We start from the raw sequence: 26,929 nt of genomic DNA on the forward strand, positions 1-26,929 counted from the left end.
GTTTTGGTGGAAACAGGAGAGTTGAGGTGCACATTTAATTCTGCCATGATTTGGTTTTATGTTTTTTGGATACAATCCGGGTTAGCACCCGAACATCCCTTTCAGACAGCTTCCTCTTGCGTCCACAGTTAATCCTGTTGGATGTGGTTCGTCCTTCTTGGTGGTACGCTGACATTAACCTGGATACCGTGGCTCTTGATACATCACAAAGACTTGCTGTCTTGGTCACAGATGCACCAGCAAGACGTGCACCAACAATTTGTCCTCTTTTAAACTCTGGTATGCCACCTACAATGTTGTGTGCATTACAATATTTTGAGCAAAACTGTGCTCTTACCCTGATAATTGGACCTTCACACTCTGCTCTTACTGGTGCAACGTGCAATTAATGAAGATTGGCCACCAGGCTGGTCCAATTTAGCCATGAAACCTCCCACACTAAAATGACAGGTGTTTCAGTTTCATTGTCCAACCCCTGTATATTTCTCTGTACATTTATTACTGCATAGGATACCCATATTTCATAATACACATAATTATAGATATTTATAACATCTATCCATTCATCAATCCATTTTCTTCTGCTTATGTAAATTCATGCAGTTTGTTTTTTCTTTTCCTTCCTTTTCTGTGTGTTTATCCAGACTGAATCATGCTGCACATCATTTTTAACAGTTCCAGGGGATCCCCGTGTTATTTTAAGTCGAGTCTCTTTGTCCTTGTGCCTGTTGCGACCGGCCACACTTTTTTTTTTTTTTAGATCAAAGTCAGGTGTAGTTTGTGTAACTGTCCTAGTGATTGTCTTTTTTAGTACGCAGGGTAAAATCTGTGTCTGTAGAACAGTTATTTTAATCTACAGGACACACTTTGACCATTAGTTGGTGGGCAGCCAGTCTGTATCGACCATTAATTTTAAAGCAACACACACACACACACACACGTTTAAACACCATTTTCTGTCTTATAGCCTCATCCAAAAACATGCACGTGCACAGATTTACATGCAAACACAGTGGGAGTCTTACAATTGATGATGATGTCCAAATGTGTGGAGGGGGGCTTTTGAATTAGTTACTATAAATGAATGACGACCCAATTACTGTCCCACTTTCCCACTAGGAACAGACGGCAAGGTTAGATGCCCTCCTGCCCCCCTCTGAGATCTGAAACCAGCCATGCACACATATGCACTCACATACAGTGCCATGAAAAAGTATTTGCCCCCTTCTTGATTGCCTATTTATCACATTAAATGTTTCATATCAAACCAATTTTAATCTTAGACAAAGATAACATTAATAAAAAGGTAGTTTTTAAATTATCATTTCATTTATTAAGGCAATAAAGTTATCCAAACCTACCTGGCCCTGTGTGAAAAAGTTGATGTGTTTCAGATCATTGTTCTGCTGCATAACCCAAGTGTGCTTGAGCTTCAGGACACAAACCGATGAATCCTTCAGGATTTACTGGTAGAGAGCACAATTCATGGTTCCTTCGATTAAGTTGTTCAGGTCCTGAAGAAGCCCCAGACCATGTTTGACACGTTTTACACCAGATGTAACAAGATGCAAACCTTCTTAAAAAATTCACCTTTTGTCTCGTCAGCCCCCAGAATATTTTCCCAAAAGTCTTGGAGATCATCAAGATGTTTTGGGGCAAATGTGAGACGAGCCTTTGTGTCATTTTTGGTCAGCAGTGGTTTTCTCCTTGGAACTCTCCCATTTTTGCCCAGTCTCTTATTGTGGAATCATGATCTTTAACCATCTTGTTCAAATAGGGCCAGGTAGGCTTGGGTATATTTTTTCCCTTAATAAATTAAGCCATTGTTGAAAAACTGCATTTTGTATTTACTCCGGTAATCTTTGTCTAATATTAAAATTTATCTGATGATCAGAAACATTTAAGTGTGAAAAATATGCAAAAAACTAAGAAATCACGAGGGTCAAATACCTTTTCATGGCACTCTCTAAGTTTCTCACAACTGCAAAGTTGTGTTTTGAAACCTTCCAATTTGGTCTCAAAACTATAAACATAATCTGAAATATACCTGTATCTCCATGCAACAATGAGGAGGCCAAGCGGCGAGATGCGACAGTTGGTAGGAAGCAAGTTGTGAGAGCAGGCGTTCTTGTGCGTTCTCAGGGAGGGGTCCAAAAGACTTCTGTTAAGTTTGGTCTTAAGACCAAAGCATTGCTGAGCTACAAGCTTACTATCTTTTTGGCAGCTTTACCATCACATTTGATTAACTGTTGAGCGCAAATGCTTCTGCAAAGCTAAATGAAATGTTTTAACTTTAGTGAGGCTTGTTCTGAAGATCATATATACCAAGTTTCATGAAAATCAGACATAATTTGCAACCTGTGAAAATTAGTTTCATATTGTATAAAATCCAATATGGAGGCTCAATCAATTGAGTCAACATAAAAACATTAAAGCACTCGCGACCTCTGACAGTATTAGCAGGTACACAAATGTCACTGTAAATCCAAAGACATGAGATGTTATTGATCAGAACACATTTTTACTAACTATAGCACCCCCTAAAGGTCAAGTGTCACTAAAATTCTCATGCTTCCTTCTGATGGGTTCCCAATTCTACATACAAAGTTTGGTTTCGATGGGTTAAAGCATTGCCAAGATATGAGCGCAGTTCCTGTTTGGTAACTTTACTGCCAATATTGATTGGCTCTGATGGGCAAGCAGTTTGGAAAATCAAAAATCCATCTGATAACTTTGGTGAAGCGTGGCCTGAAGATGACCGGAGTCAATTTTAGTGAACATTGGACAAACTTTATTACCTGTGAAAAATTTGGAAGGATTTCGATAAAATCCAATATGGGGAAAATCCAATAGGCAGAAAATGCCATCATAGGGCGGATTGAACTCTTCTAGAGCCAAGGATTCCAACAGATTTTGAAAATTCGCCATGTGGGTCAAAACTTACAGCAGGGCCAAAACTGAAGACACAGTCTGAGTCGCGGGCCAAACAGGAAAATAAAAATAATCATTTCAATCAGCAATATAAATTTGAATGGCCAGAATACAGCAGCATTTTCTCAACACATTAAATAAAATATAAAATATTTTTCTTCAAAAATAACATCGGGAAAAACACCTGCACCATCGAGAGCATCATGCGTGGGAGCATCACCACCTGGATGGGAAACTGCACCAAGCAGGACTTCATGGCCCTAAAAAGGGTGGTTCGTTCAGCTGAACGGACCATCAGAACCACCCTCCCCAACCTGCAGGACATTTACACCAAGCAGTGCAGGCTGAGGGCCATGAAGATCCTAAAACAGCCCAGCCACCCCGGACACTCTCTCTTCTCCCTGCTCCCATCAGACCGGCGTTACCGCTGCCTGAGGACTAAGACTGAAAGGTTGAAGAAGAGTTTTTACCGACAAGCCATCCGTCTGCTCAACTCTGAGCCCTAACTGGACCATTATTGCACAATGTAAATATTATAATTTATAAAAGTGTGTATAGTGTATAGTATATAGTATATAGAGTATAGTGTATAGTGTGAATTACTTTTTTTTATTTTTATTCTTCTTATTTATATGTGTGTGTATATATGGTTGCAGGTACAAAATACATTTCACTGTGCATTGTACTGTGTATAACTGTGCATGTGACAAATAAACACTATCTTAAATCTTAAATCTTAAAATCTTAAAAATATTTCAAAGCTGATTAAAATTTGCAAAATTTTCAGGTAAAAACTGTGATGTGAATTTCTGCGCTTCACAGTCGGAAAAACGCTGCATAAACTGTGCAGTGTGTCCAGCAAAACGTGCAGCTGCACACAGCAGTGGAGACCTGGTCTGAATTTTTGTTTTTTGGTTTTTTTTGGGCAATCACACACATAATCACATGGTCCCGTCCAGGGACATATTAAGATGCTTCATTATGACACAGAGAAAAGCCTAGGGGGCTGCCACAGACTCTGATTGGTGAGGGAAAAAGTTGATAATAATGACATAACAATAAAACCTAAAATTCACTGCTTGGCCCCTAATTTAAAAAATAATACATTCATAAATTCTCTTCTGGCAAAATCAAACAAGAGCATCAAAACACCTATCTGCCCTCAAAAATAAACAGTGTTTTCATGTTTACAGATTACATACTCAGCTAGCAAAATTAATAATAGTACTGAGTATTCAGCATGCACTACAGCAAAAAGGTTTACGTGATTTATTAACAAAGGCTTAAATGTGTAGAATTGTGTGGGTTTAGATAGTTTTTCCCTTAATAAATGAAATTGTCATTTAAAAATTGCATTTTGTGTTTACTTGGGTTATTTTTGTCTAATATTAAAATTTGTTTAGGGATCTGAAACATGGAAGTGTGACAAATATGCAAAAAAAAAAAAAAAAACTAAGAAATCAAGAAGGTGGAAAACACTTTTTCATGGCACTGTATAAATACTTCACATGATAAAAAGTTCATGTAACACACAATAGGAGATAAATTGTAAGGAGACAATTATTTTGTTCTTATTCATAGCCATGCAACTGCAATAACATTCACCTACCCCCCCAGAGGCAAGCACCATTTCTCAAACATCACAAGTTCAGCAAATAAACACTTCTTTCTAGCAGCGATTGTACAAGTTGAGTTTTGAAAAATTTTTACCCTAATACCTTAAAGATGTAGAGGGAAAACAACTTCTGAAAAGGTTGTGTTTATGTGGTCCCGTTGTGTAGGGAAATACATCTCATCTCTCTTTTCCTGCTCACCTGGCCAGTCCCATGCAGGGGTCTGTTAGTGATTTGGACGAGTTGAAGTACTCTCTGGCAGCAGCTAACACTAATTCCACGCTGTTGTCATAGGCCACCTTCAGAGCATAACCTTTACCCCGAAAAGACAAGCTGACAGGAACATCCTGACTGACCTGGAAACATTAATACCAAATGTGGGAATTAGTGCGACAGCAAAATTAAATTAATGAGTAGCTTAATATTTGGAGAACCCAATGTGCAGCTGGAGTGTAATTCTGCGAAGGAGCGTCTTATTTAATAAACCTTGGAGCAGTGCATGAGCTGTCCTGCCAGGCGTATGTTCTCCACTCGGCTGGAACACAGCAGGGACTCGACAAAGACCTGCAGTAGTTGGAGAGGAGGGGAGACATTATGCAGGGAGAGGCAGCGCTTAACTGAACAAAAGTTTTAACATTGCTGCACTCTAGCATTTTATCTGAACTCTCGCTGAGGGTGGTAACACACAGCTTAATGTGTGAATTACGGGCCACAGTGTTACTAAAAGGTACAAAACAAAAATACGAACACACCATCACATTTAATTAGAGGTAAAGATTAAGTACAAGACCAATTCATGTATATTGTGTGTTTTGTATAAACATTGTATTTAAATAATGGACATGGCCTCTGGGTCAACAAAGTAACTCCAATGTGGAAGTGCCCTAAACAAGTGCTTCCATAGCCAGGGTGAGTCTTCTGTGCAAAAAGTCTGTAAGTCTCTGAAAAAAAATCTATGAAAACCACAATATTTTTTTTTTTTTTGTTATGAGCTTTTTTTTCTTTTTTTTTTTTAAATCAAGTTTTCTTCAGTACAGCCTGATGTCAGTTTTGTAAATTATGGTTTCAACTGGAGTGAAATAAATATATGTAGTCACCCTGTGACCCAATTACTCGCAGGGGCTGATTCTTATGCCAGTAACATACTGCAGTGATGTCATCTGTAAAATTACATTGTATATGCACATATGGGTGCTCAAAACATGTAAGCGGGCTCTCCCTTGTTACTAAAAACAGTCTGTGAACCCGGAAATGACCCGCAAGACAGCGCGCTGAATCATGTGTTATTAGCAGAAGAATCAGTCCCTGCAACTCGCAGTTTTATTTTTGCCAAAATCATCATATTTTCAATGTTTTTTGTCTTTTCTGAAAAACCTGAAAAAATTTACTTGGGCCATTATTTTAAGAGGGTGACAACTGGTACTGTACGTCTTTGATTTCTCAGTGAGATCCACCTGTCACCAGATAAAATTGGCATTACAGTTAAAATCAGAGTAAATACTGGATGGACCTCACCAACACAAATTTTCACATTATTACTGTAGTGTCGTACCTGATGGCATGTCTCTGGTTTTAGACAAGTGTAAACATTATGCTGCATATCCAGCAGGTCCTGCAGTAGACCTCTCCACACAGTCTCACTCACTGGAGGGTTTCTGGACACACACACACACACACACACACACACACACACACACACACACACACACACACACACACACACACACACACACACACACACGTTCAGCACGTTTATGGCATTTATTTATAGGTGTATCTTCATACACGTGTGCCTTTTTAAAGCTCATACTTGCGGCCAGTGTGACGACACAGTTTGACCATTAGTTGGTGGGCCTCCTCATCATTGTTCTGGCTGTTCTTTACATACAAGATGGGCTTCTGTAGACCATGTTTTTCCAGAACTTCAACCACACTATTAAGCATTGAAAAGGACAGACAAATGCAGTATATAATCAATGTTGTCCAAGTGAGAAACCACTAATATAATCACACAAACTAAGATGAGGAAAATCACACAAAAAACTCCACACAAATTTACTTTTTCTGAATGGTCAGTAAAAAAAAAAAAAAACCCAAACAAAACAAAACCAAAAAAGAAAACAAGATGACTGCAAGGAGTAAGCATCACAGTTGAAAACACCAAAGAAGACAAAGCATGGCAAAATAAAACCTGCGAACAATCCAAGGAAGAAAGACAGAAGACATGTAAACTCTAAGCTGTTCATTATTTTGGCAGCAGAAAGTCACAGTGCAGATGGAGCAAGAGCAACGCAAGACTGAAGAGCAGCATGATAAACTACAAGAGAACAACACCTAGGAGCACGTGAATGTATGTGGCCTTATATGACCAAGGGAGAAAGAAAGAGTGTGTGTGTGTGTGTGTGTGTGTGTGTGTGTGTGTGTGTGTGTGTGTGTGTGAGAGAGAGGGATTAGCATGGCACCACCAGTCTCAACAGGGTCGTGCTGCTACAGATGTTCACTCTCTGCTGCAACTCATTACCATAGTAAACAGGTGCCTCTGTGTGTGTGTGTGTGTGTGTGTGTGTGTGTGTGTGTGTGTGTGTGTGTGTGTGTGTGTGTGTGTAAAAGACAGACAACAAGCCCTGATATTTACAACTGTGTCTGTGTGTGCATGTTTGCTCAAGCACAAATGTGTGTGTGTGGGAGTGTCTGCATGTTCCTGTGCACATATTAATGCGCCAGCAAGTGGTAGTGGCAGCAGCTGAAAACAGCTTTCATTCTGGAGGCGCTCGGCGAGCAGACACTTTGCATTTACTGCCTGATTCATCTGGGTGCGAGTGTGAGTCACTGCGCTTCCACACAAAATGTACACGAACACACTTTCCAGGCTCCCACCCCCCCGAGGTGTGCTTGTGCATGGTTGTGCATGTCTGTGTGTAAATATGTGTACATATGTGTCTGTGAAAGGACACACTAAGCCCTAATGCTGGTTTTCCTGTTGCTGCTTCCTCCTCAATCATCATCATCTACATTCCCATTTCCTTCAGGCTTCTGCCCCCCTTTCATCCTTCCTCCTCATCACTGCTCTGTGTTTGGAAGTTCACCCTGAGGAGCAGGATGGATGAAAAAGAGAAAGAAAGGGAGGCACATGGCCGATTTAAACCTGTAACAGAGAAAATGCCTGAGGTTGTACCATGGGACAAACACAGGACACCCCCACGCCCACCACACACACAAATCAGGCACATAAAAGGGGAGGGAAGCAATAAGCATTTGTCCACAGTGAACATTTCCCGGCACTAATGCAGCACTAATCACAAAAACTGAAGGGCTGTTCTTGTCAATAATTTATTTGGCCTCCCAACAGGTACAAAAGAGAAATACTGGAGAGTATTAATACTTATGTTTAAAAAAAAAAAAAAAAAACTAGATCAAAACCCACAATGGAAAAGGAAAAAGCAGCAAATCTTCATATATGGAAGTCTGGAAACAGCTCTGATCTGTACAACTGCACACGGTGGAAAAAGAGGACAACAGAGAAGAAGAAGTCAGAGCTGACAGACTGTGGGACTGTATTACGATACCTCAGGTGCTTCTCAAGTTTGTCCACCTGATCATGGAGCGATGGAGTGATGTCTGTCTCTGGTCTGTAGAATGATAAAACACACAAAAAGAGCTGTAACTTTCCTGTATGTCTGTACCACTAAAATTAAATTGGAATAAATAAAGTAGAACACAAAGTAGGAAAGGGATTTGCATCATAAAGCGTACGCCTAATCCCCAAGTGCATACCTGTGTGTGTATTTATGGCAGTACAGTTCCTACAGTGTACTGTAAATGTGTGAGTATGTGGCCAACCAGTGAGGCTGTACTGATTTTCCACTAAAAATAAAACCCCATGATGCTTTGCCTTGAGGCAAAGGATTCTGGGTCAGGCTGGCCTGCACCCCACTAGAGTACTGACCCTGATGAAACAACCTTCTGTTTGTGTGCACCAATGTTTATGAATGTGTGCCAGTGAGCAAGTGAGTTTTTTTTTTTTTTAATTTATCTATTTATTTATTTAAAATAAAACAAAATTCTGACCTTTCAGTTTCTCTGCTCTCTTTTTCCTCAGCTCTGCCTGTCTGTGCAACTCCACCTCTCCCACTTTTTAATACCCATTTCTCCCTCATTCTGTTTTTTCTCCCTCAATCACTGTCTAATCCCTTGTCCATTTTTGGATTTCCCCACTCTCTAGGGTGAATGCACGTTACATTCTTCTGAGCAGATTTAGACCTAATTAAGCTGTCTCACAAGAAATATCAGAAAATTGGGTTGAAACTACTAAGTCATGGTTTCTCTCCTAGCTCGCAGAAATCTGTAATATTCTTGGCTGGGGTAGCAATTTTGAGCTTAGTAAGTCAGACACATCAGAAATGCTAAGTTGAAGGCATTGCATATACAACACAGCCTTGCAGCACTCCTAAACCAAACACTGCAGAAAACAGGTCTGTCTGACAGAAAGGAAATGTTTGGTCTGAAATCCGGCTCACAATCCATTATTTATTGCTCATAAAACAACAAATACAACCTTGACCTTGAGCAATGTGGGTGATCATCATTGGGTGATCATTGTGTGTAAGTTTAACTGAAATCTGATAAATAATCTCGGGGGAGTGGTAATTCTTGTGACTGTGGATGGACAAGAAAAAAAAGCAGATCTTTTAGATGAAAGTAAGAAAATAATCTTTAATTCACAACTTTAAAATGTAAAAACAACATGTTTATCTGTCTGTGGTAGATTTCGTGAAAGAAGCATGTCCCTAATCAGTACCATTGTGGCTTATTACCCTTAATACCACAGTGTCTTGTTTCAGTACAGTTATCCCCCCACTGTGATATTATTTGGGAGAAAAGCATACAGTACCATTCACAGCATGGCATATCAAAGCGCAGCTAAACTGGAGCTACATGAGCCAGTTGAAAAAGGCAAAAGATGTAATTGCTGAAAAGTATGGCTGTCACATTGTAGCCAGCAGACAAAAACAACAAAGCTTGCCATTTGTGGTCATTCAAATTTTCAAATAACGTGCAAACTGGAAGGATAATACTTCCAAGAATTAGTCATTATAATTAATTTGAGCTACTCTTGACTCTCTAATGGTTCACTTTATCAAAAATTTTCTCTTCTGTACTTTTCCCCCTCATCCTCAGTCTTTCACTATCCACTCGTTCTCCTTCAAATGCACTACATACCCACACAGCCTCATGGGGAACCTAAAGGACAGGCCCTCTTGCTATATGAAATAAAATGTGCTGCAGAAGAGGTGAGGGAGAGAAAGGCAGAGACAGCAATACCATCAGGTAGGAAATACTGTTGAGACTGTAGCTAGGCTAACTGATGGCTCCTTGGAGTCAGAGTTAAGCGTAAAAGAGAGAGAAGGAGGAGGAAAAGAAAGGTACAAGGAGAGAGGAGCAGCAACAGAGGCAGTAGTTAGGCTTATTGATGGGTCCTAAGAGACACGGAAAGGTGAAATGAAAGGAAAAGGAGGGTTACTTGGAAAGAATGTATTCTTGTGGGTAAGGCAGCGGTGGACTACTTTAACATCCTTATATCATGACTTACATAATGTATGAAGCCTACTGTCATTAGCAGAATATGGCCATTTGACTTAGTGTACTTGTGTGTTATCATGCATGGCTCCGTGTGTGTGTGTGTGTGTGTGTGTGTGTGTGTATGTGTGTGTGTGTGTGTCTGACCCGTAGCCCCTCTGCGGCAGACACTCCAAGATGTCATAACAGAGGCTGAGCTGGTCGTCTCTCTCACAGCTGTAGACGCACTCCAAAGCGACCTCCATCAGCTGGTCTGGGTCCCCTATAATCTTCTGCTGGCACTGGAGGAGAGCAGAGGAAGAGGCAGTCATGAGTTATGTGCATATCAATGTGTGACTGACCCTGTAGTTTATTTGTACCTACACACTAAAGTGCTGCATCAATTTGAGCGTTTTCTTCCTCTGGACTGTTTGTGTGTGTGCTTCATGGTTTCTAATGGCCAAGAGACCTGTCCTTGGCTGCGCCCTTATGGGTTCATAAATAGAGCATTTACAGCACAGGGGCTACAACACTGGCCCTGACATCACACAAACAGCCAGAGCAGCAATGTCTACGTGGATGTGCATTTTCCTGTCCCTCCATTTATGGTTACCCAAGTGTGACGCTGACGACACTTGTACATTTTGTGTGTGTGTGTGTGTGTGTGTGTGTGTGTGTGTGTGTGTGTGTGTGTGTGTGTATACTTGCATCAGGTTTGGAGTGCTTGAAAATGATGAGGGGCAGAGTGAGGTCTTCCCGGGCCAGGCTGATCAGGTATTCTCTGAGCAGAGATTTAGCAGCACCCTCTTTCTGTCCCTCACAGCGGTGCAGGAACGGCACCATCCATTGGAAGGTGTCTTTTACATAGCGCTCAGTGCTGGACTGATAATAGAAACACATTAAAAACACTTAAAAGACACGATTCAGGCAGCATACTAAAAATAACACGGCCAGGTGTTGAACATCTGGTCATCACTTAAAGCCAGCTGTTTCATAGGCTTAAAATCCTACCACCATCACATGTCCTCTAGCACACAGACTGACTTGCTAAATTTAGCCCATGTTGCACAAAAATGTCTGCGAACACCTTAGAATTAACACGAATACTGTTAATTCCTAGTGGAATTATAGAGAAACACAACCTGATTAAATTATCTATCAACACACAAGCACACATTTTTCACTGAGCCATAAGCCTTGGTGGCTTTTGGGAGCGTGCTGACATGACACCAGGCTTGGGAAACAAACACTAGGCTGTTACATTCTCTCCACAGAGAAAACCAAGGGAGACAGAGTCTGCATGTGCGAATCATCTATAAATTTCCTGCAGCATCCTCTTCAATTGCCAACTTTGAGAGCAGCAATTTTGTGGTGCTGTGCCAATGAAGGCTTTTTGGCATTTGGTATTAGGGCACTAAAAGTAAGGATGCTATAAAATGCTTTATAAAAAGCCATTATCAGTTTTTATTGATCAATTAACTTTATATAGATTTCAATAAAAAGAAAAAAATCAAATAAGTATTTGACGCAACTACCCTCTGCCTTTAAGAGGTTCGCAGAATTTTTTTCAAGGTACTTGGCAGGTAAACTGATCCAATCACCTTGAAGAACTTGCCACAGTTCTTCAGTGGATTTATGCTGTCTCAAATGCCTCCATCTCTTTAAGTCATCCAGACTGAATCCAAGATGTTGAGATCAAGGCTCTGTGGGGGTCATACCATCTGCTGCAATGCTCCTTGTTACAAGCCGTAACAGCATGGTTGGTGTTGTTCTCAGCTTGTGACTGTGTGTGTGTGTGTGTGTGTGTGTGTGTGTGTGTGTGTGTGTGTGTGTGTGTGTGTGTGTGTGTGTGTGTGTGTGTGTGTGTGTGTGTGTGTGTGTGTGTTCTTGGAGTAAAGTCATCCAGAAGACACAACTGCTACACAGGCGGTTTAGAGCCCTTTTTCTTAATGTGTCATTCTGATTGTGGAAAAAAATCTGCAAGATAGTCTTTGACATTGAAGCAGGTAGTAGTTGATATCAAAATGAAGGCGAAGTTTAATGGTAGATGTGGTCCAAAAACACAATTATGCTGTGGCTGGTGTGATGCTAATACAAGATGGACTCTAGTTATTCCTGTCCCTAAGTTCAGTTATTATTGGGGCCCTTATCAAGGTGCATTTGGGAATGATTAGATGTCTGCATGATGATGCTGTGTTACTGATAAGAATGCAAGAAGCATGCGCGCATTAATGTGTTTGTGTCTGTGTAGAGCACCAAGGAAAGTTAGTCAAATATTTTTTTTTCTTTGTTTTTGAATGTTTGTTAGAAAATTGCAAGGTACTTCAACCTGCATTTCCATGAAATTGTGCCATGCAATTAAGCCTGAACTTGAACCATAATAGCGGGAGTATGTGGGCTGTGCTGTGATTTGAGCAGATGCATGTCAAGTTCGTACAAGGCCTTGCACCCACCTTGCGACAGCTCTGACTCAGGATATACAGATAAGAGAGCATCAGTAGAAAAAATGAGATTCAAAAAAAATACTCAAATACTAAATGCAAACTTGCACACCCACACACACACACAACATTTCTGCTTTCCTGTACTGTCTCTCTGATAAAGAAAGACATCAGACACAGGCAAAGAGGGAGATTTAATCTAAGTGAGTTTGGTAAACACTCAAACACACACACACACACGCGCGTACACAGCGTCCAGAGGGAGTACCAGTCAAACAGCATGTGTTAGTGCAGTCAACAACATTTGCTGGCTGCCTGCCTGTGTGGCAGATACTACTGGCAACGGTCCTCATAGGCTAAAGCTGGCAGATATTAGCTACAATTTAGAGGACAGCTCATATTATGTACTCCAAGGGGACTTGTAACTGTAGTACCTGCTATAGAATAGCTTTCATGGCTCTCATGTTGCTGTTGGAAATGAAGCTTGTATCATCAAATATGAGTGATTTTAGGAATGAAAAGAAACTAATTTACTGTGAGGCTGGTGTTCAATTAGTCTTTTAAACTTCTCTGTTTGTTGCCTATTCAAGTTGCAATTAGCATAAATTATGTTCTTTTAAGCAACAATAGAGAACAATAAAGTAACAATAAAGTGGAACAGTGCGAAGAATTGTAATGGCAGGGAAATGGCAGGCAAGCATCCTATTTGTTCAGACAATGAACACCCACACAGACTGTGAAACAACCCAGTAACATGTGGGAAACAATGTTTGACAATTAAAAAAAAAAAAACATATACATATATATATATATATATATATATATATATATATATATAGCTGAAAAGGATAAACAAAGGAAAGAAATTATTAAATTAGTTGCAATGAATGTAATGAATTTTGATAATGACCTATATTACCAGTCAAAGGTTTGGACTATCTGCAGTATTTTACCTCAAACCTGATTTTGAAAGTGTACAGAGTGAGGTTTTCAGTTACCACACCCACCATGCCTACGTGTTTTTGGTATATGTGCCGTGAAAAGTGACACAATTTAAATTTAAGGAAATTTCAGTGTATACTGTGGTGGGGGTGAGCCCTTCCGGTGTACATTTAAAAAGGTGGAAAATGATGTCACGTACGTTTTTCATGAGCAGGCGGAGTTTGTCGATGTCGCTGAGCTGCTGCAGATCTTTAAGTGTCAGACTCAATTCACATGATGTCTCATACACGAGTGTTTCCATGGTGACCAAGTCATCACATAGGAGCTCCAGCCCCGGGATCTCCCGCTCCTTCCCAAGACGTACCAGCGACAGGGCACAGTCCACCTGACAGAGACAAGAAGAAAGCAAACCATAAAGTGAAGCTGTTGATTTAGCAACTGATCATTGTTTCTAACCTCACCTATGTTCACTTTGAGTAGTGACCAAAAGAATGAGTCCACAGATACAAATGGTGGAAATGAGTTTCCTCCGAACGGCAGCTGGGCTCAGCCTTAGACATAGGGTGAGGAGCTGGGTCACTCACAACTCGGATGAATATAATGGGAGAAGATGGATGGATGGATGGATGGATGGATGGATGGATGGATGGATGGATGGATGGATGGATGGATGGATGGATGGATGGATGGATGGATGGATGGATGGGATTGTTCTTATATATTTATAGTTAATTTAAAAGAATTGTGCCTCGAATGGCAATAAAATCAACTGAGAGCATGCTATGTAATTTATGGAACAGTTTATATTGATGCCCCTTGAGTCTTCTCATCTAACTCACAACATGAAACTATTAAAAGAACTGTGCAGGCTCTTTTAGATGTTTCCTGTCCTTCAGTGCAACCAGTGGTTTTCACCTTTTTATAGACCCTCTGATTTCTATTCATGAAGGCGTGTTAAACTCCTTCAATTAAAGCCGAAAGTCTGCACTTCAATCACATATTGATTGCTCAATTTAAAATCCACTGTGGTGGTGTACAGAGACAAAACTACAAAAATCCTTATTGTCCAAATACTCCTGGACCTAACTGCATATACACACATACACACACAACTTTTATCTCTCCTCCTTGTTTCAAACCTCTTAAACCACACACTTGGGCAGAAAGCAAATAAAAAGCCTGTTTGCAGCAATGTTCAACATCAATGAAAATTGTTGCCGAGATAACTGAACTGGGACATGGAAAAAACAATATCCCAACCAATCCAAGAGCAAATAATAGCTGTCAGTCATTACTAATATCCAATCATTAGTCCCTCCACAATAAAACACTGAAGATTTGGGCTTCCTGCTGCTCCCAATCAATACAATTCCATCCAGAAGAGCAACCAATCAATATGCAACCACCTATATGCTGGCAATACGCCCAGCCAATTGATGCTCAGCCACCTGTGGATTTTAGCCAATCAATAGGAGATGCTGCTGGGTCCTGTGGTGATGATTGCTTTTTCTACACCTCTTGGAGGCAGCACACACTTCCTTGCTGCATTTTGCTTATACAAAAGCACAAGTGCCCACGTGCGTGCACACACACACACACACATACAGGATTTGCAATCTTGTTGTCTTCAGCTTATCTCAACACATTTATTGTTGAATAAATAATTGCATGCTGTCATTTGTAAATTGGACCCACACACACATGCACGCACGCACACATCCAGAAAACCCAAATCACCTTGACTCAGAGCCTGAGCAATTAGATACAACAAGAGGGAGAAGTCTATTGATCTAACTGTGAGTGAAGATCCTCCTCATTCTTTCCACTCCTCCCTGCTTTTTCTTCCCTGTTCTCCAGAGACAGATTCCCCAGCTAACCGCAGACAATTCAGATGTTGAAATCTCACACTTTTTAATTACGACCTCGTCTCCATCCCCTCCCCTCATCTTTCTCCACGCTGTAACACAAGCCTCTTTCTTTGTGCTTTCTCCCTCTCGCCACAACAGCAGATTTCACTCTTCACTGTAATATTCCAACTCAATTTGATCCTTCTTTGTCTCTCATCCTTGTCCTATCATACTCCTTTCTTTCAAACATAATTTTTTACATTTTCTCATCAACTCTGCTCTGTTTTAATCCTCTTCCCTTCCCTCCCACCTCTTAGAAGTAACAGTCGCACACTGGCCTCCATTTGAACTCCCAGTTTGCCCCTTTGCCTTTTCTGTATGCCAGTCTCCCCTCTCTGCCTTGTTTTCAAAGCCACCCTCTCATTTTGTGCCATTTCACTGCCAGCACAACAACCACTTGTTTTTAATATCCTTTATTTCTACCCTTTTACCCCTTATAACTGGTGATTTTCTTCCCCACAGACAGCTCTTTCCATGAGACTGCTTTCCCTTTTTATCTCAACACCTATCTGTGCTGCCCTCTCTTCTTTCTGTGTTTGCAATACACTAACCTAACAAGGGATGTTGCATTGGCCCAGCATTTATTTCTCCTTTCGGTTGCACTTCAATTCTCTGCTTTTTCTAGCTCGTGTCTCTCTCTGAGTCATCTTGTCAATCTTCCCATCAGTGTCTCGCCTCCTGCCACTTTGTGACTGGTTTAGAACACTCCAGCTTCCTCTGATGTGGCTCCTTTTAATCAAGCCCCATTTTCCTCCATTAAAACGCTCTCCCAAGCATAAACAGGGCCAGATGACGGATGGGAAGAGGGTGCCAATAGGATAGAACAAACGAGATGAAACGTTAAAAAAGGGCAGGAAGAACAGGCGGAAAAAGCTCAGCGAACAGCAGCAGAGATTTTTCTGATGTGTTTCTGTGTCACTGCTGCGTGTGAGAAAAAAACGTGTGAAATAACCGGAGATAACGTGAGCGTTAGGGACAGTCCAAAGAGACTCCTGGAGTAAGATGTGATCAAGCAAATGAAGATGAGGTCTAATTAAAAATGAACAAGAGAGAGAATGAAAGAGAGAATTTGTGGAATTCCTTGACATTAACAAAGGCCTCCTTTTACACATACACTCAAGTCTCTCTTTCCTTCTCTCTTGAGTGGATGATGAAAGGCACGATTCCCCAGTTGTCTTCAAAAATGAGCAATGGACCCCAAAATCTCAATTTCTCAAGCCTCTTCACAGCAAGTGGAAGGGATGAAATGGAGAAATGAAGGGGAAAGATATGACTGCACCCTAGTTAGTCCTTTCACAAAGACAAAGAGAGTGCTGTGACAACCTTGATCCATCACTCTGATGGAGGTAAAAAGGGGACAGAGCTGCAGTGTGGATAGTGTGGGTGGAGAGATCGGGGCCGCTCGAGCGTTTACGTCCCATTACTCCACTAAACAAGTCCCATCAAGTCTTATTTTTCACTTACAGCATCAGAACGCAAATGACATAAGCTTTGGTTTCTCTTCATTAGAAGTCCATATGGCAAATATGATAATAACTGTCACAGATAGGATCAAAGTGACCTTGACTGATGGAGGCTGGCAACATCACCTCTGCAGTCTGAATCCTAACTTGTCATTATTTTTCTGGCCTGATCATCTAAAAGAAGTGCATGAAACCAATTATCTTTTCAATAGCCAGATGTCTATTAATTCCTTTCTGCTGCTGCTGCTCAACTGCAAGATCCAATCAAGCAGAAGGACCCTCATCAGTCTGCGTAAAAGGTCGCACCTAACAGAAAAATTATGACCATTTGCATCAGTAATACGAAACAAAAAAACTAAGTGAAAAGTTGTGAGGTCACCAGATCATTTTAATCCCTGAAACAGCTTGGTTGCTTGAGGGTTAAAAGGTCAAGATTACAAATTACCACTTTGTACGGACAGGAGTGGTCAGCAGTAAAAACATCTATAGCTGTTACAATCAGCAAGGTCAGGTAAAAATTCTGCTGTCATAGAAAAGGCAAGATGCAATAGCTACTTAGATAGCACCCATACTTGCACCTTTTTAATCACATAAAAAGTGAAATAGCTGCAGAAAAGAATTTAAAAAATGCTTCTTACTCTGCACGCTAGCTCAATCACTGCTACATGTTTTGATTAGCCAGCAAGCATTTGTTTAGAGCAAAGCGGCACCCGCACTGGGCAGACACACACAAGGAGAGACATGACACGGTGAACAGCTGTTGGCTGACTTTACAACCACATCAGTAGTGTAACGTAGTGTGAAATGCATTCGAGTATTATCGATAGTACTGTGCCAAAGTCTTGAGTTACAACTTATATATAGTTATATTTTGCTTCCATATTTTGTTACATTTTCTTGTCATTTTTAAAGTGGTCTTGAGCAATAGCTCTCTAGCCTTCAGCTTTCAGAGGAATGTTTTGCTGTCTGTTAAGCCACTTAACACTGACCTATCATCATTCAAGCATAAAAAAGGCATCAAACTCAAGGGATGACATAGTTTGTGTCTACACATAACAGACAACCTTTAAACTGTATTTTAGGGGCACTTTGTTAATAGCAGCCTGATGCAACAGCACATAATTTTTCTTTAGTTGAATCTATGAAAAATACCAAAGTTAACACAATTTGACAGGCACAAAATAGTTTTTTGCATCAACAATGTGATTCCCAAAGAACTATTCGCTGACACTTGGCTTATCTTGGCGTGATGTGCAGTGTGTCTTCAAAAGGTTCGAGGAACAAAAAAGAACAAAAGAAAAAATGACAGGCCTAAAAAAAAAAAAAACAGCATCTGAAAGTCATGTCCTTAAGAAATGGGGGAGGGGGGGGGGGGGGGGGGGGGGGGGGGAATCCAAGCACAAAAGTGGCATCAGATTTTGATCCACCATGCAATATCATCTGGTCTAACTGGCAACAGCTTCATTTTACAGCATGACAGTTATCTCAAACACACTGCCAATGCACTAAATGCATACCCAGAAAGAAAAACACACAACTGAACCCCATCAGTCATGGATTGGCCTCCCCAGAGCCCACTCCTCAACATTATTGAAGCAGTGTGGGATCTTCTTGACAGAGAACAGAACAAAAGGCAGCAAACATCCAAACAAGAGCTTTGAATGTCCTTTAAGAAGCCTGAAAAACTATTCCTGAACACTGCTTACAGACATGACAAGAAAGCTGCCTCAGAGAGTTCAGGCCATGTTGAAGAATAAAAGGTGGTCACACCAAATATGACTTTCAGGCTCGTTAAAAATGTACAGGCTCTGTTTTTGCCTTACAGACTGTATTCCCGTGTATTTTTGCACAGGTTTCAATAAATTGCTGCAACTACAGCCAAAATGAGGTGTGGTTCAAGACTTTTTCATCAACTGGAGGCTGAAACATCCATTATAGTGACCAAATTAATATGGAGAATTTTCATACCTGTCTGGAGCAGGAGTCGATATCCTGGGCTCTGCTGATGTACCAATCAGTAAGCAGCTCTATGGAAGGTCTGGCTGTGCGGAATCTCAGCAGCTCTGGGCCCTCGTCATACAGGAAACTGTCATCGTCAAACAAATTCTGCTCCAGCACCGCTCTGGAAAGAAGACATGGATGAAGAGCAGTTAGCTTACACGTGTACTTTATTCATTTGCTGACTTTTAGGCAATCAGTTAGGGCAGGAAGAGTTAATGAGAGCGAAAAGGGAAAATTAGTTTGGCGATATTCCATAGTTTTTATGTTTGTCAAAAAAAAGTCTTATAAACAGATTCAAACAATGCACCGATCCTGCCAACAGAGATTTTTTTTATGAAGCCAAAGCCTTATTCCTGTGCCATAAACCTCTTTTGTTGCCCAAAAACACATACAAGATCCCACTTCTGTGAATGATAACAAAAGCAACTGATCCACCCCAACAAATACACTATTTATCTACTATCTGCAGTTCCCTGATGCTTTACGAAATTACTCGCTTGTTTCTTTAAATGAAATTAACACATCTGTGAAGCAGTTGCATGAGTAGAAATGCCCAAATATTAGTATTTAAAGACAATCTAACGCATTGCTGGTTTTCGATAAGAAAAAACACAGAATGTGACCCGACTTAACTGTAAAGGAGAAGAGCGAGGAGAGGGGAGAGAGATAAGGAGGGAAACGGGAAAAGAAGAAGAGCAGCTGGAAGAGCACAGATATAACATCGCAACAAAAAAAGATGCAAAGACAGTGGAAAACACTGCCTCAAACCTAGTTGCCAGCAATGTTGTTCCAATCACATTATCAAACATTCATCCTGTAATTTCTGGCCAAATATACCACAGTATGCAACTGCTATTATTGCTCCACACAGATGAGCAATAAAGAAAAAGAAAAAAAAATAAAAAGAGCTTGCTAAATAAAATTGTAAATGAAGCTGGCCTCCCTACAGAAGCAGGCAAATGGCATAAATTGGCAGTGCAACAAGATTTGGTATTAGTTGGTTATGGCTCTGTTTAACATTTGGATAATAGGATGTCATGTTTTGTTTCACATAATGATGCCAGCACAAGCATCTGGCCTGTTTGGAGCATGAATTTTAACAATTCTACACTGCGAGGGGCTTTGTTATCCTGGGTGCGGACTGAGTTAATTATGACGTGTTAAGTCAGATTTGTTTAACTGTTGGGTGTAATAACAGTTTATGCACAGGGCTATAACGCGGTATGTTCACCTCAGGGGTGATGTAACCTGTTTACCTGCACTCCTCCGCCTCACACCAGTCCAGCTCTCTGTGTCTCTGCTCGTCCCACGGAATCAACACCAACTCGCTTCTGTCATCCAGACTGTAAATTAAAGAAAATGAAAAAAAGAAAGATATACGAGAAGGCAGAAGCAGAGAGACAGCAAGAGAGAGGGGTCAGTTTTAGGAAAAAGCATACACACAACGCATTTGTTTGAAGGGAAAAAAAAAAAAAAAAAAAAAAGACCAATAAACCGCAACACACGACATCTACCCACCCAGGCATAATGGGACCTTATAAATCAGCAAAGGCATTTACTGTCTCAAAGTAAACATGACCATAAACTACAGAAAAACTAGAGCACAAGCAACATATGGGAAATGGAAACAGCAGAGTATAATAAGAAAAGAAATGGGAGGAGGCAAAAAACAAAATCACAACAATAAACAAGTCAAAGAACTTCTGAAAAGAGTCTGAATTGTGCCGCGGTTGTAAATAGCGGGGATGTTTATTTTCTAAACGCCATGTTGGTCCTGAGCTTTCCTTCTTTCTGGTCTCCTTGAGTGTGACAGGTCTTAGGAAGATAAATAGGGGACACACAGGAAAAAGAAGCCAAAGTGAAGAATGACTCAAACTTCACGTCAGTGCTGACAGGACTCAGATACTTAGACACAAACACCAGAAGTATATGAATTCATACACCCATGCTGAGACACCAGGGTGAACAAAAGCAGCTTTATCTTTTTATTTATTTATTTTTCTCTACGATTAATGCATTTCCTCTTGTTATCTATCTGTTTGTGGACAGAAAAAATATGTAGTGTGGCTGTAAAACTCAAGGAGATAGCGTGGGCTACAAATCATCTACAGCTTTGGTGCAGTTAAAGGCCGAGCACACGCACACGCTGCAGCAGTTTTTAGCACAGTCATAAATTCTGTCCAATCACAAAATACATAAGAAGCAAGCAGCGGATGTGATTTATGTCAACACCCCAAAGTAGGAGGGGGTTTTTACCAACACTCGGAACACTTGGAACTTTAACACTGGGATAACAGAGATCGAGAAGTCCCGCATAAAATCAGCCTCATTCGTTTGATTTTTTTTTTTTTACTGCTATTTTCTAACTCCCAGATCCTCTTTCCTCCTTAAAGACAGCCTAGTTAGAGAGTGGAAAGTAAATATCGGCGTGAGTGGCCAGATATCGATGGGAGGAATGAATTATTCTATGCCTGCACCCCCGATCTACTTCACGTCAGAGAGTCAGGATTGAAAACAGGGATGCTCAGCAAACTTGGAGCTGGAGTTTATTTTTGGTTTCCACTGGGATGACCCTTTGAAGCTACAGGAAAAGATTTCTTTAAAAAAAAAAAAAAAAATCGTGCAGTATTCTGTGCTTCTGCAAGCCTACAGGTCCCCTCACAGACCTAATCAATATTACAGAAGAGTATTACCACCATTCCACTGAAGCAAGTTTAGTATATAGGGAGAAAGCACCAAACAGATGGCTTGAGCTGGCTCCGTCTGCTGCAGTGTGGGAGCGAGCGCTGTTGGAGCAGCATTTGGTGCTCACAAGCTGAGGAAAATAGGAAACTGCCCCACAGCGGCAGAGCCATGATGGATGCTCACTGCAGAGCCACAAGCATCTGACCTCCATACAAACTCAGACACGGCTAATAAAAGGGAGCTGTGCTGTAGTGTGTTTGTGTGTAGGGGGAAACTATATGTACAATTATATCTATTTCTGTAGTATATTTTTTAGTTGATGACTTTTCCCCCTTGTGCGTGTTTCTCTGTCCAGCAGTAGCAGAGAGGACATATCTATAAAACTCTGTTGCCACAAATGATATCCTCAGTTTGAATTTAATGCCACTTTCAAAAAGGACAGGACAGGAACATGTTTACTGCTGTGTTGCATCAGATGTTCTTTTAACACTGTGTTTGTGTGCTCAAAATTTCTGTTCCCACATCAAAAGTTCACTTTGTGACAGGTTTGGACTGCAGGCAGAACAGGTGAGCACCCAGATTCATTCTGGAATAGGTGCTGATGCTGTTGGGCGCCGTCTTATATATACTTAAATAAGTAAAGCCTTTTCTGAAACTTTATTGATTAGTATTAATGATGCCTCCAGAGATATGCAGGTTGCCCATGTGATGTCATACCATCACGTGCTTTTGAACTGTGCACTGATAACAAGCTGGACGGTTTTGAAATGTTTTCAAAACCAACTTTCACCTTTGTTAATATTAGATGAGCTTAGGCTCAGAGAAGGCAGCAGTACTTCAGAATATATTTTACGTGGCCTTTGCGTGGTCGTTTTAACTTGAATTTGTGGATGCGGGGGCAAATGGTTTCCGGAAGTGTTGCTGAGCCCATGCAGTGCTTCCCACCACAGAAAGTATGTCAATTTTTAATGTAGGGCAGCCTGACGGCCTGAAGATGATGGCAAAATTGGTTTTCAGCAGTGTCCGTAGGTTCAGAGATTTCTCTGGTTTCTCTCGATCTTTTAATGATAAGCCGTACGTAGATGATGAAATCCCCAAATTCCTTTCAATTTTACACTGAAGAACATTATCTCTTTGAACTGCTGAACTATCTGACCGTGTAATCTTTCAAAAGAGTGACGTGAACCCCCACCACCACCTTTATTTCTGAAAGATTTTGTCTCTTCTTCTTACTGACCTGTTGACTACTGAGCTAACAAGTTGTTAAATGTGGCACCAGGTGTTTTTAGACAATTTTTTAAACGTTTTTGCCCCTGCAGCAACTTTTAGGATGTGTTGCTGGCATCAAAATGAGCCATATACATAATAAAAATAAAAAATAATCTTCATTCAGTGTCATTGCACTCAGTTACATATATGGTTTGAATAATCTAAATATTTGTCCATGTAATTCATTTCACACGTTCACAGCATCATACTTTTTTGGATGCAGGGTTGTTATAGAAAAAGGTAAAAGGAAATGCCAAGGATTAAATGGCAAAAACGAGTTACGAGTTAAGGAAAAAGGCACGCTGAATGACTGACTGCACTCATCAGTAAATCCAGTCACTGCTATTAGTGAACCATAAAGAGGTGAGGAATGATTTCTTCCCTCCAAAACAACCCTCCATCACTTCTCCTTCCTATTCAGCAATTCTCCAAGCCCAAAGAAGGAAAAAAAAAAGTAGTGCGGAGTGAAAACCAGGGGGAATAACACTCTAATAACAGACAATTGCATTCGTTGCAGCAAGTATTGTATCATTTGAAGGTGTTCAGCTTTGTTTGAATGTAAATTTAGAAGTGGCAATTAAGTCTCTCTCCTTTTATTTCATTGCCGTCTTCGCCAGCCCGTAAGCTGCAGCACTGTGCGTACATGTGCGCAATGACAGAACAAACTTGTATATGTGTGTGCTTTTTAATCACGGCAAAAAGATTCCCACTGCGAGAATGTGAGAAAGACTCTTGAGTGCACGCTCTGACAAAGGTGTGATTCCAGTTTTAGGTCATTTTAATTTGAAATGTAGAGGGATGTGCAAATCTTGCATTCTACAAAAGGTGTAACTGTGGATTCTCAGACATCAGAATTACAGACACTAGTCCCAGTGGCAATACTTGTGTTATTTTTTTAACTATGCAGTTTCTATATCGAGTGTGAGAATTATTGTAAAAGGAGATAATAATTGGTTTATTTCAACACGTTTGCCTCAACTCGTGGCTCATCAGTCACATCATTTAACCACTGACTCTGACCATGTTGTTACAATGCAGTGGTATCCTGGGAAACCTTGAGTCCTGTCGTCCACGTGGATGCTACTTTGGCACATAACAACCACAATATGTGCCATGCTTTGCAGACAAAGCATGGCACTCCCACGCAAGACGTGCTTACAATTGTAAAAATGCAATCTTTCCTTTGCTCTCCACACAGAGTATTTACCTGCATGAAACCAAAGCCTGCTAAAAAATGATTCATCTACACAACTCAGGCTAGAAACAGACTCAAGTGAGCTTCAGGTACCAAAAACTTTGTGCCTTGCATACAGATTCTATTTGTTTTTGAAGACATAAGCGGAAGATCAGTTTATTCCAACCCACATGGCAGATGCATCTTCCCGCTTTCTGAGTAAACATGATTTTCTCAGCAAAAGTTAACACAGAAAGTAGCCATTATGTGTTAGCTTTTCTGGTCATTTCCCCCTTTTATTCTAGTAGGATCTCATTGAGGGTGCTAAACCATTTGTATCTCTATTTATAAAGAAGTAAGTACAGGTGGACCTTCTTGTAAGTGCGTATTTGTGCGTGCCTTACCAGGCTTCAGGCAGCAAGGTGATGTACTCGTGTGGAGAGGTGGTTTCTGGAAAGTTGTAAAGGATAGCTAGCCGATGCTGGAGAAGTTCTGCTCCGTGATACGTGAACAGAATGTCCAGAGCCTGCACATTACTCTCCTGTGGGCAAACAAATGCATGTTAGAAACATTTTAAGGCTTATTGGTCACTTGACTTTAAACTCTTGTGTATTTAAAGGACCTAACACTCTGAATCTGATCTGAAGTAGAGAGCCACGCCTCGCTCCAAATGAAGATGCACGCAGTTAAAATGAAAAGATGCAGTGAAATAATTAGTGAGACATTCTGAAAGGAATGTGAGGCCGAAGTTACCCTGGCGTAGTTTCTTGCTGACAAAACAATATTTTGACTTCGGAACTTCTTGAAGAACTCCGCATCATATTTCTGCTCCGCTGCATGAGGGCCGCCAAGTATTTCCTAGAAAGAGAGAAAAAGAAAATAGTGAGAGAGAAATACACAGACACACACACATGCGCACAAACAAACACAACTACAGTTCATGAAAAGAAATTTGAGAGTCAGAGGGTTATCTTTCCAGAATAAATGTTATGAGTGAAAAGAAATTCAGACTAAAGATGAGAGAGAAAGCGCAAGTAGAAGATGTGACTGCAAATGAATGCACTAAAGCAAAGCCAACAGAGATGCTATTTAATTTTTGTGGCTTACAGCTGCCTTGTCCTTTTAGTTGGAGTCATCTGAGGAAGTTATGAGTGTGTGTGCATGTGCGTGTGTGTGCATATGTCAGGAAGGACCATTTGTTGTCCTAGAAAGAGGGATTTATGTGTATCTGTGGGTATAAAATCTCTGTAGCATCCTTTATGCCAGAGTATGTGTGTCTCTTTGTGCAGAAGAGTGTGTGTGTGTGTGTGTGTGTGTGTGTGTGTGTGTGTGTGTGTGTGTGTGTGTGTGTGTGTGTGTGTGTGTGTGTGTGTGAGAGACTGTGTGTGTGTGTGTGACGGATAGCTTTTGAATGGGTCCTATGCAGACAGAGCCAGCCCAAGTCGGGATGATAAAAACGCTAATATCATATTCATAGACAGCCAGAGAAAATGGATCGGGGCAAAAGGAATCTGACGAGTACTGCAGTTACCATGACAATGTCCGAATAAAGAGAGAAACGTCATTCTGTCTGAGTCGTATATCTAGCAGGGTGAGAATCTCATCTCTCCTGCATGGGAGCGAGTAGGGCCCTGTTCATCTGTGATAAGGGTCTGCATGTTAACATTATTCATTGTGAATCTGAAATCCAGCGTTTTAAGTAGTTGCAAGTGTCTGCTTTAAGCACATATCTATCCATCTATGCTCCACTGAAGCATAGATATTGCAGGCCTATTAGTAGTGTAGTTAAAATAATACTCAGTGTCAGAAGAGGGAAATTCTACTTCTCATCTAACTAGTTACCAGACCATCTATAAATTCTTCACATACTTAAAATGTCTCTCATGCACATAACTTTTCAATATTTCTAAAAAGATTAGTGGGGTTAAGTGAGACTATCCATAGACGCAAGATGAGAAAAGCCTCTTTGCTTTGAAGGGCTTGCACATTAAAGGAGAACGCATTAAGTTTGCCAGTGGGAAAACAACTATGCAATAAAGAGTGCATAACAAAAAAAAAAAAAGTTTTTTCTTATGTAAAACACATAAATGATTAATATCAGATGCATTAAATAACCTCTAATTTAATACAGTAATCAGTAGTGCTTCAAATGCAATCTCTTTCCTATGAAGTCTCACAGGCGCAGAGCTAAATATCTTGAGTTTAGTTTTCAAAATGAGAGAGGAGAGTCCGCTGGCCTCAAGCAAAACCCGTCAGGTCACTGCTGGCAGTAGTTTTAATTATGACGACAAAGAACCACTGTCTTTTTTTAATTAATAAAATTTCTTTTGAAAAAATATTCTAAGATGATGATATTGTGCTGGAGACCCACAGAGCCTTCATTTCCTTAATTTCTTCATTACATGTAAATAAAATTAAAATTGTTGGAGCTGAATATTGCGAACACAATTAATCAGTGTGTTGTTTGGCAGAATATTATGTCCAAGTAATCAATTTTTTGAAAGCAACAATTAAAAAAAAGTTCACCGGGTCCACCTCATCCAAAGTGAATATTCTTTTTAGTCTTCAAACATGCATTAAGTTAATTACTCGATAGGCTGAAAAAATAAACAGCAAATTCACAGATAAGGATAAGAGAGTTTATTAAGTCAAAGGACTGACTGCCGTTACCTCGTACGTTGCCAGCCGGTCCAGGTAGGACAGAAGCTTCAGTCTGCTCCGACAGAGTTCCTTCTGCTCCAGAGTCAGCCTAAATGTGCAATCACATTTAAACACGCAAATCAGCACCATACCAGCACAAGCAATTTAACACAATTGACATGAGACCTCCAATACAATAACTGACTACAGAAATTAACTGCAATCAAATCAAATGCCGAGCTCAGTCCGCAGACTGCACTAACTCACGCTCTAGCTTTAAATTAACTGTAAATTGACCTTATACAGT

The 26,929-nt window shown here is 40.5% G+C and overlaps 1 protein-coding gene across 1 annotated transcript in view; it reads right to left on the reverse strand.

The window, feature by feature from the left end:
- nbas (NBAS subunit of NRZ tethering complex) overlaps positions 1-26,929 on the reverse strand; it is a 213,334-nt gene that overhangs the window by 141,852 nt on the left and 44,553 nt on the right. The window contains exons 19-31 of the mRNA XM_030720998.1: positions 26,653-26,731; positions 24,736-24,840; positions 24,387-24,523; positions 20,111-20,197; positions 18,822-18,975; positions 13,683-13,868; positions 10,809-10,982; positions 10,269-10,402; positions 8,111-8,173; positions 6,355-6,477; positions 6,097-6,199; positions 5,031-5,108; positions 4,746-4,900 (exon numbers count right to left, since the gene is read on the reverse strand). Coding sequence (XP_030576858.1) covers positions 4,746-4,900; positions 5,031-5,108; positions 6,097-6,199; positions 6,355-6,477; positions 8,111-8,173; positions 10,269-10,402; positions 10,809-10,982; positions 13,683-13,868; positions 18,822-18,975; positions 20,111-20,197; positions 24,387-24,523; positions 24,736-24,840; positions 26,653-26,731 — 1,578 coding nt within the window. The remainder of the gene's footprint in view (positions 1-4,745; positions 4,901-5,030; positions 5,109-6,096; positions 6,200-6,354; positions 6,478-8,110; positions 8,174-10,268; positions 10,403-10,808; positions 10,983-13,682; positions 13,869-18,821; positions 18,976-20,110; positions 20,198-24,386; positions 24,524-24,735; positions 24,841-26,652; positions 26,732-26,929) is intronic.

The sequence above is a fragment of the Archocentrus centrarchus genome, chromosome 24, assembly GCF_007364275.1.
Source record: "Archocentrus centrarchus isolate MPI-CPG fArcCen1 chromosome 24, fArcCen1, whole genome shotgun sequence".
NCBI lineage: Eukaryota > Metazoa > Chordata > Actinopteri > Cichliformes > Cichlidae > Archocentrus > Archocentrus centrarchus.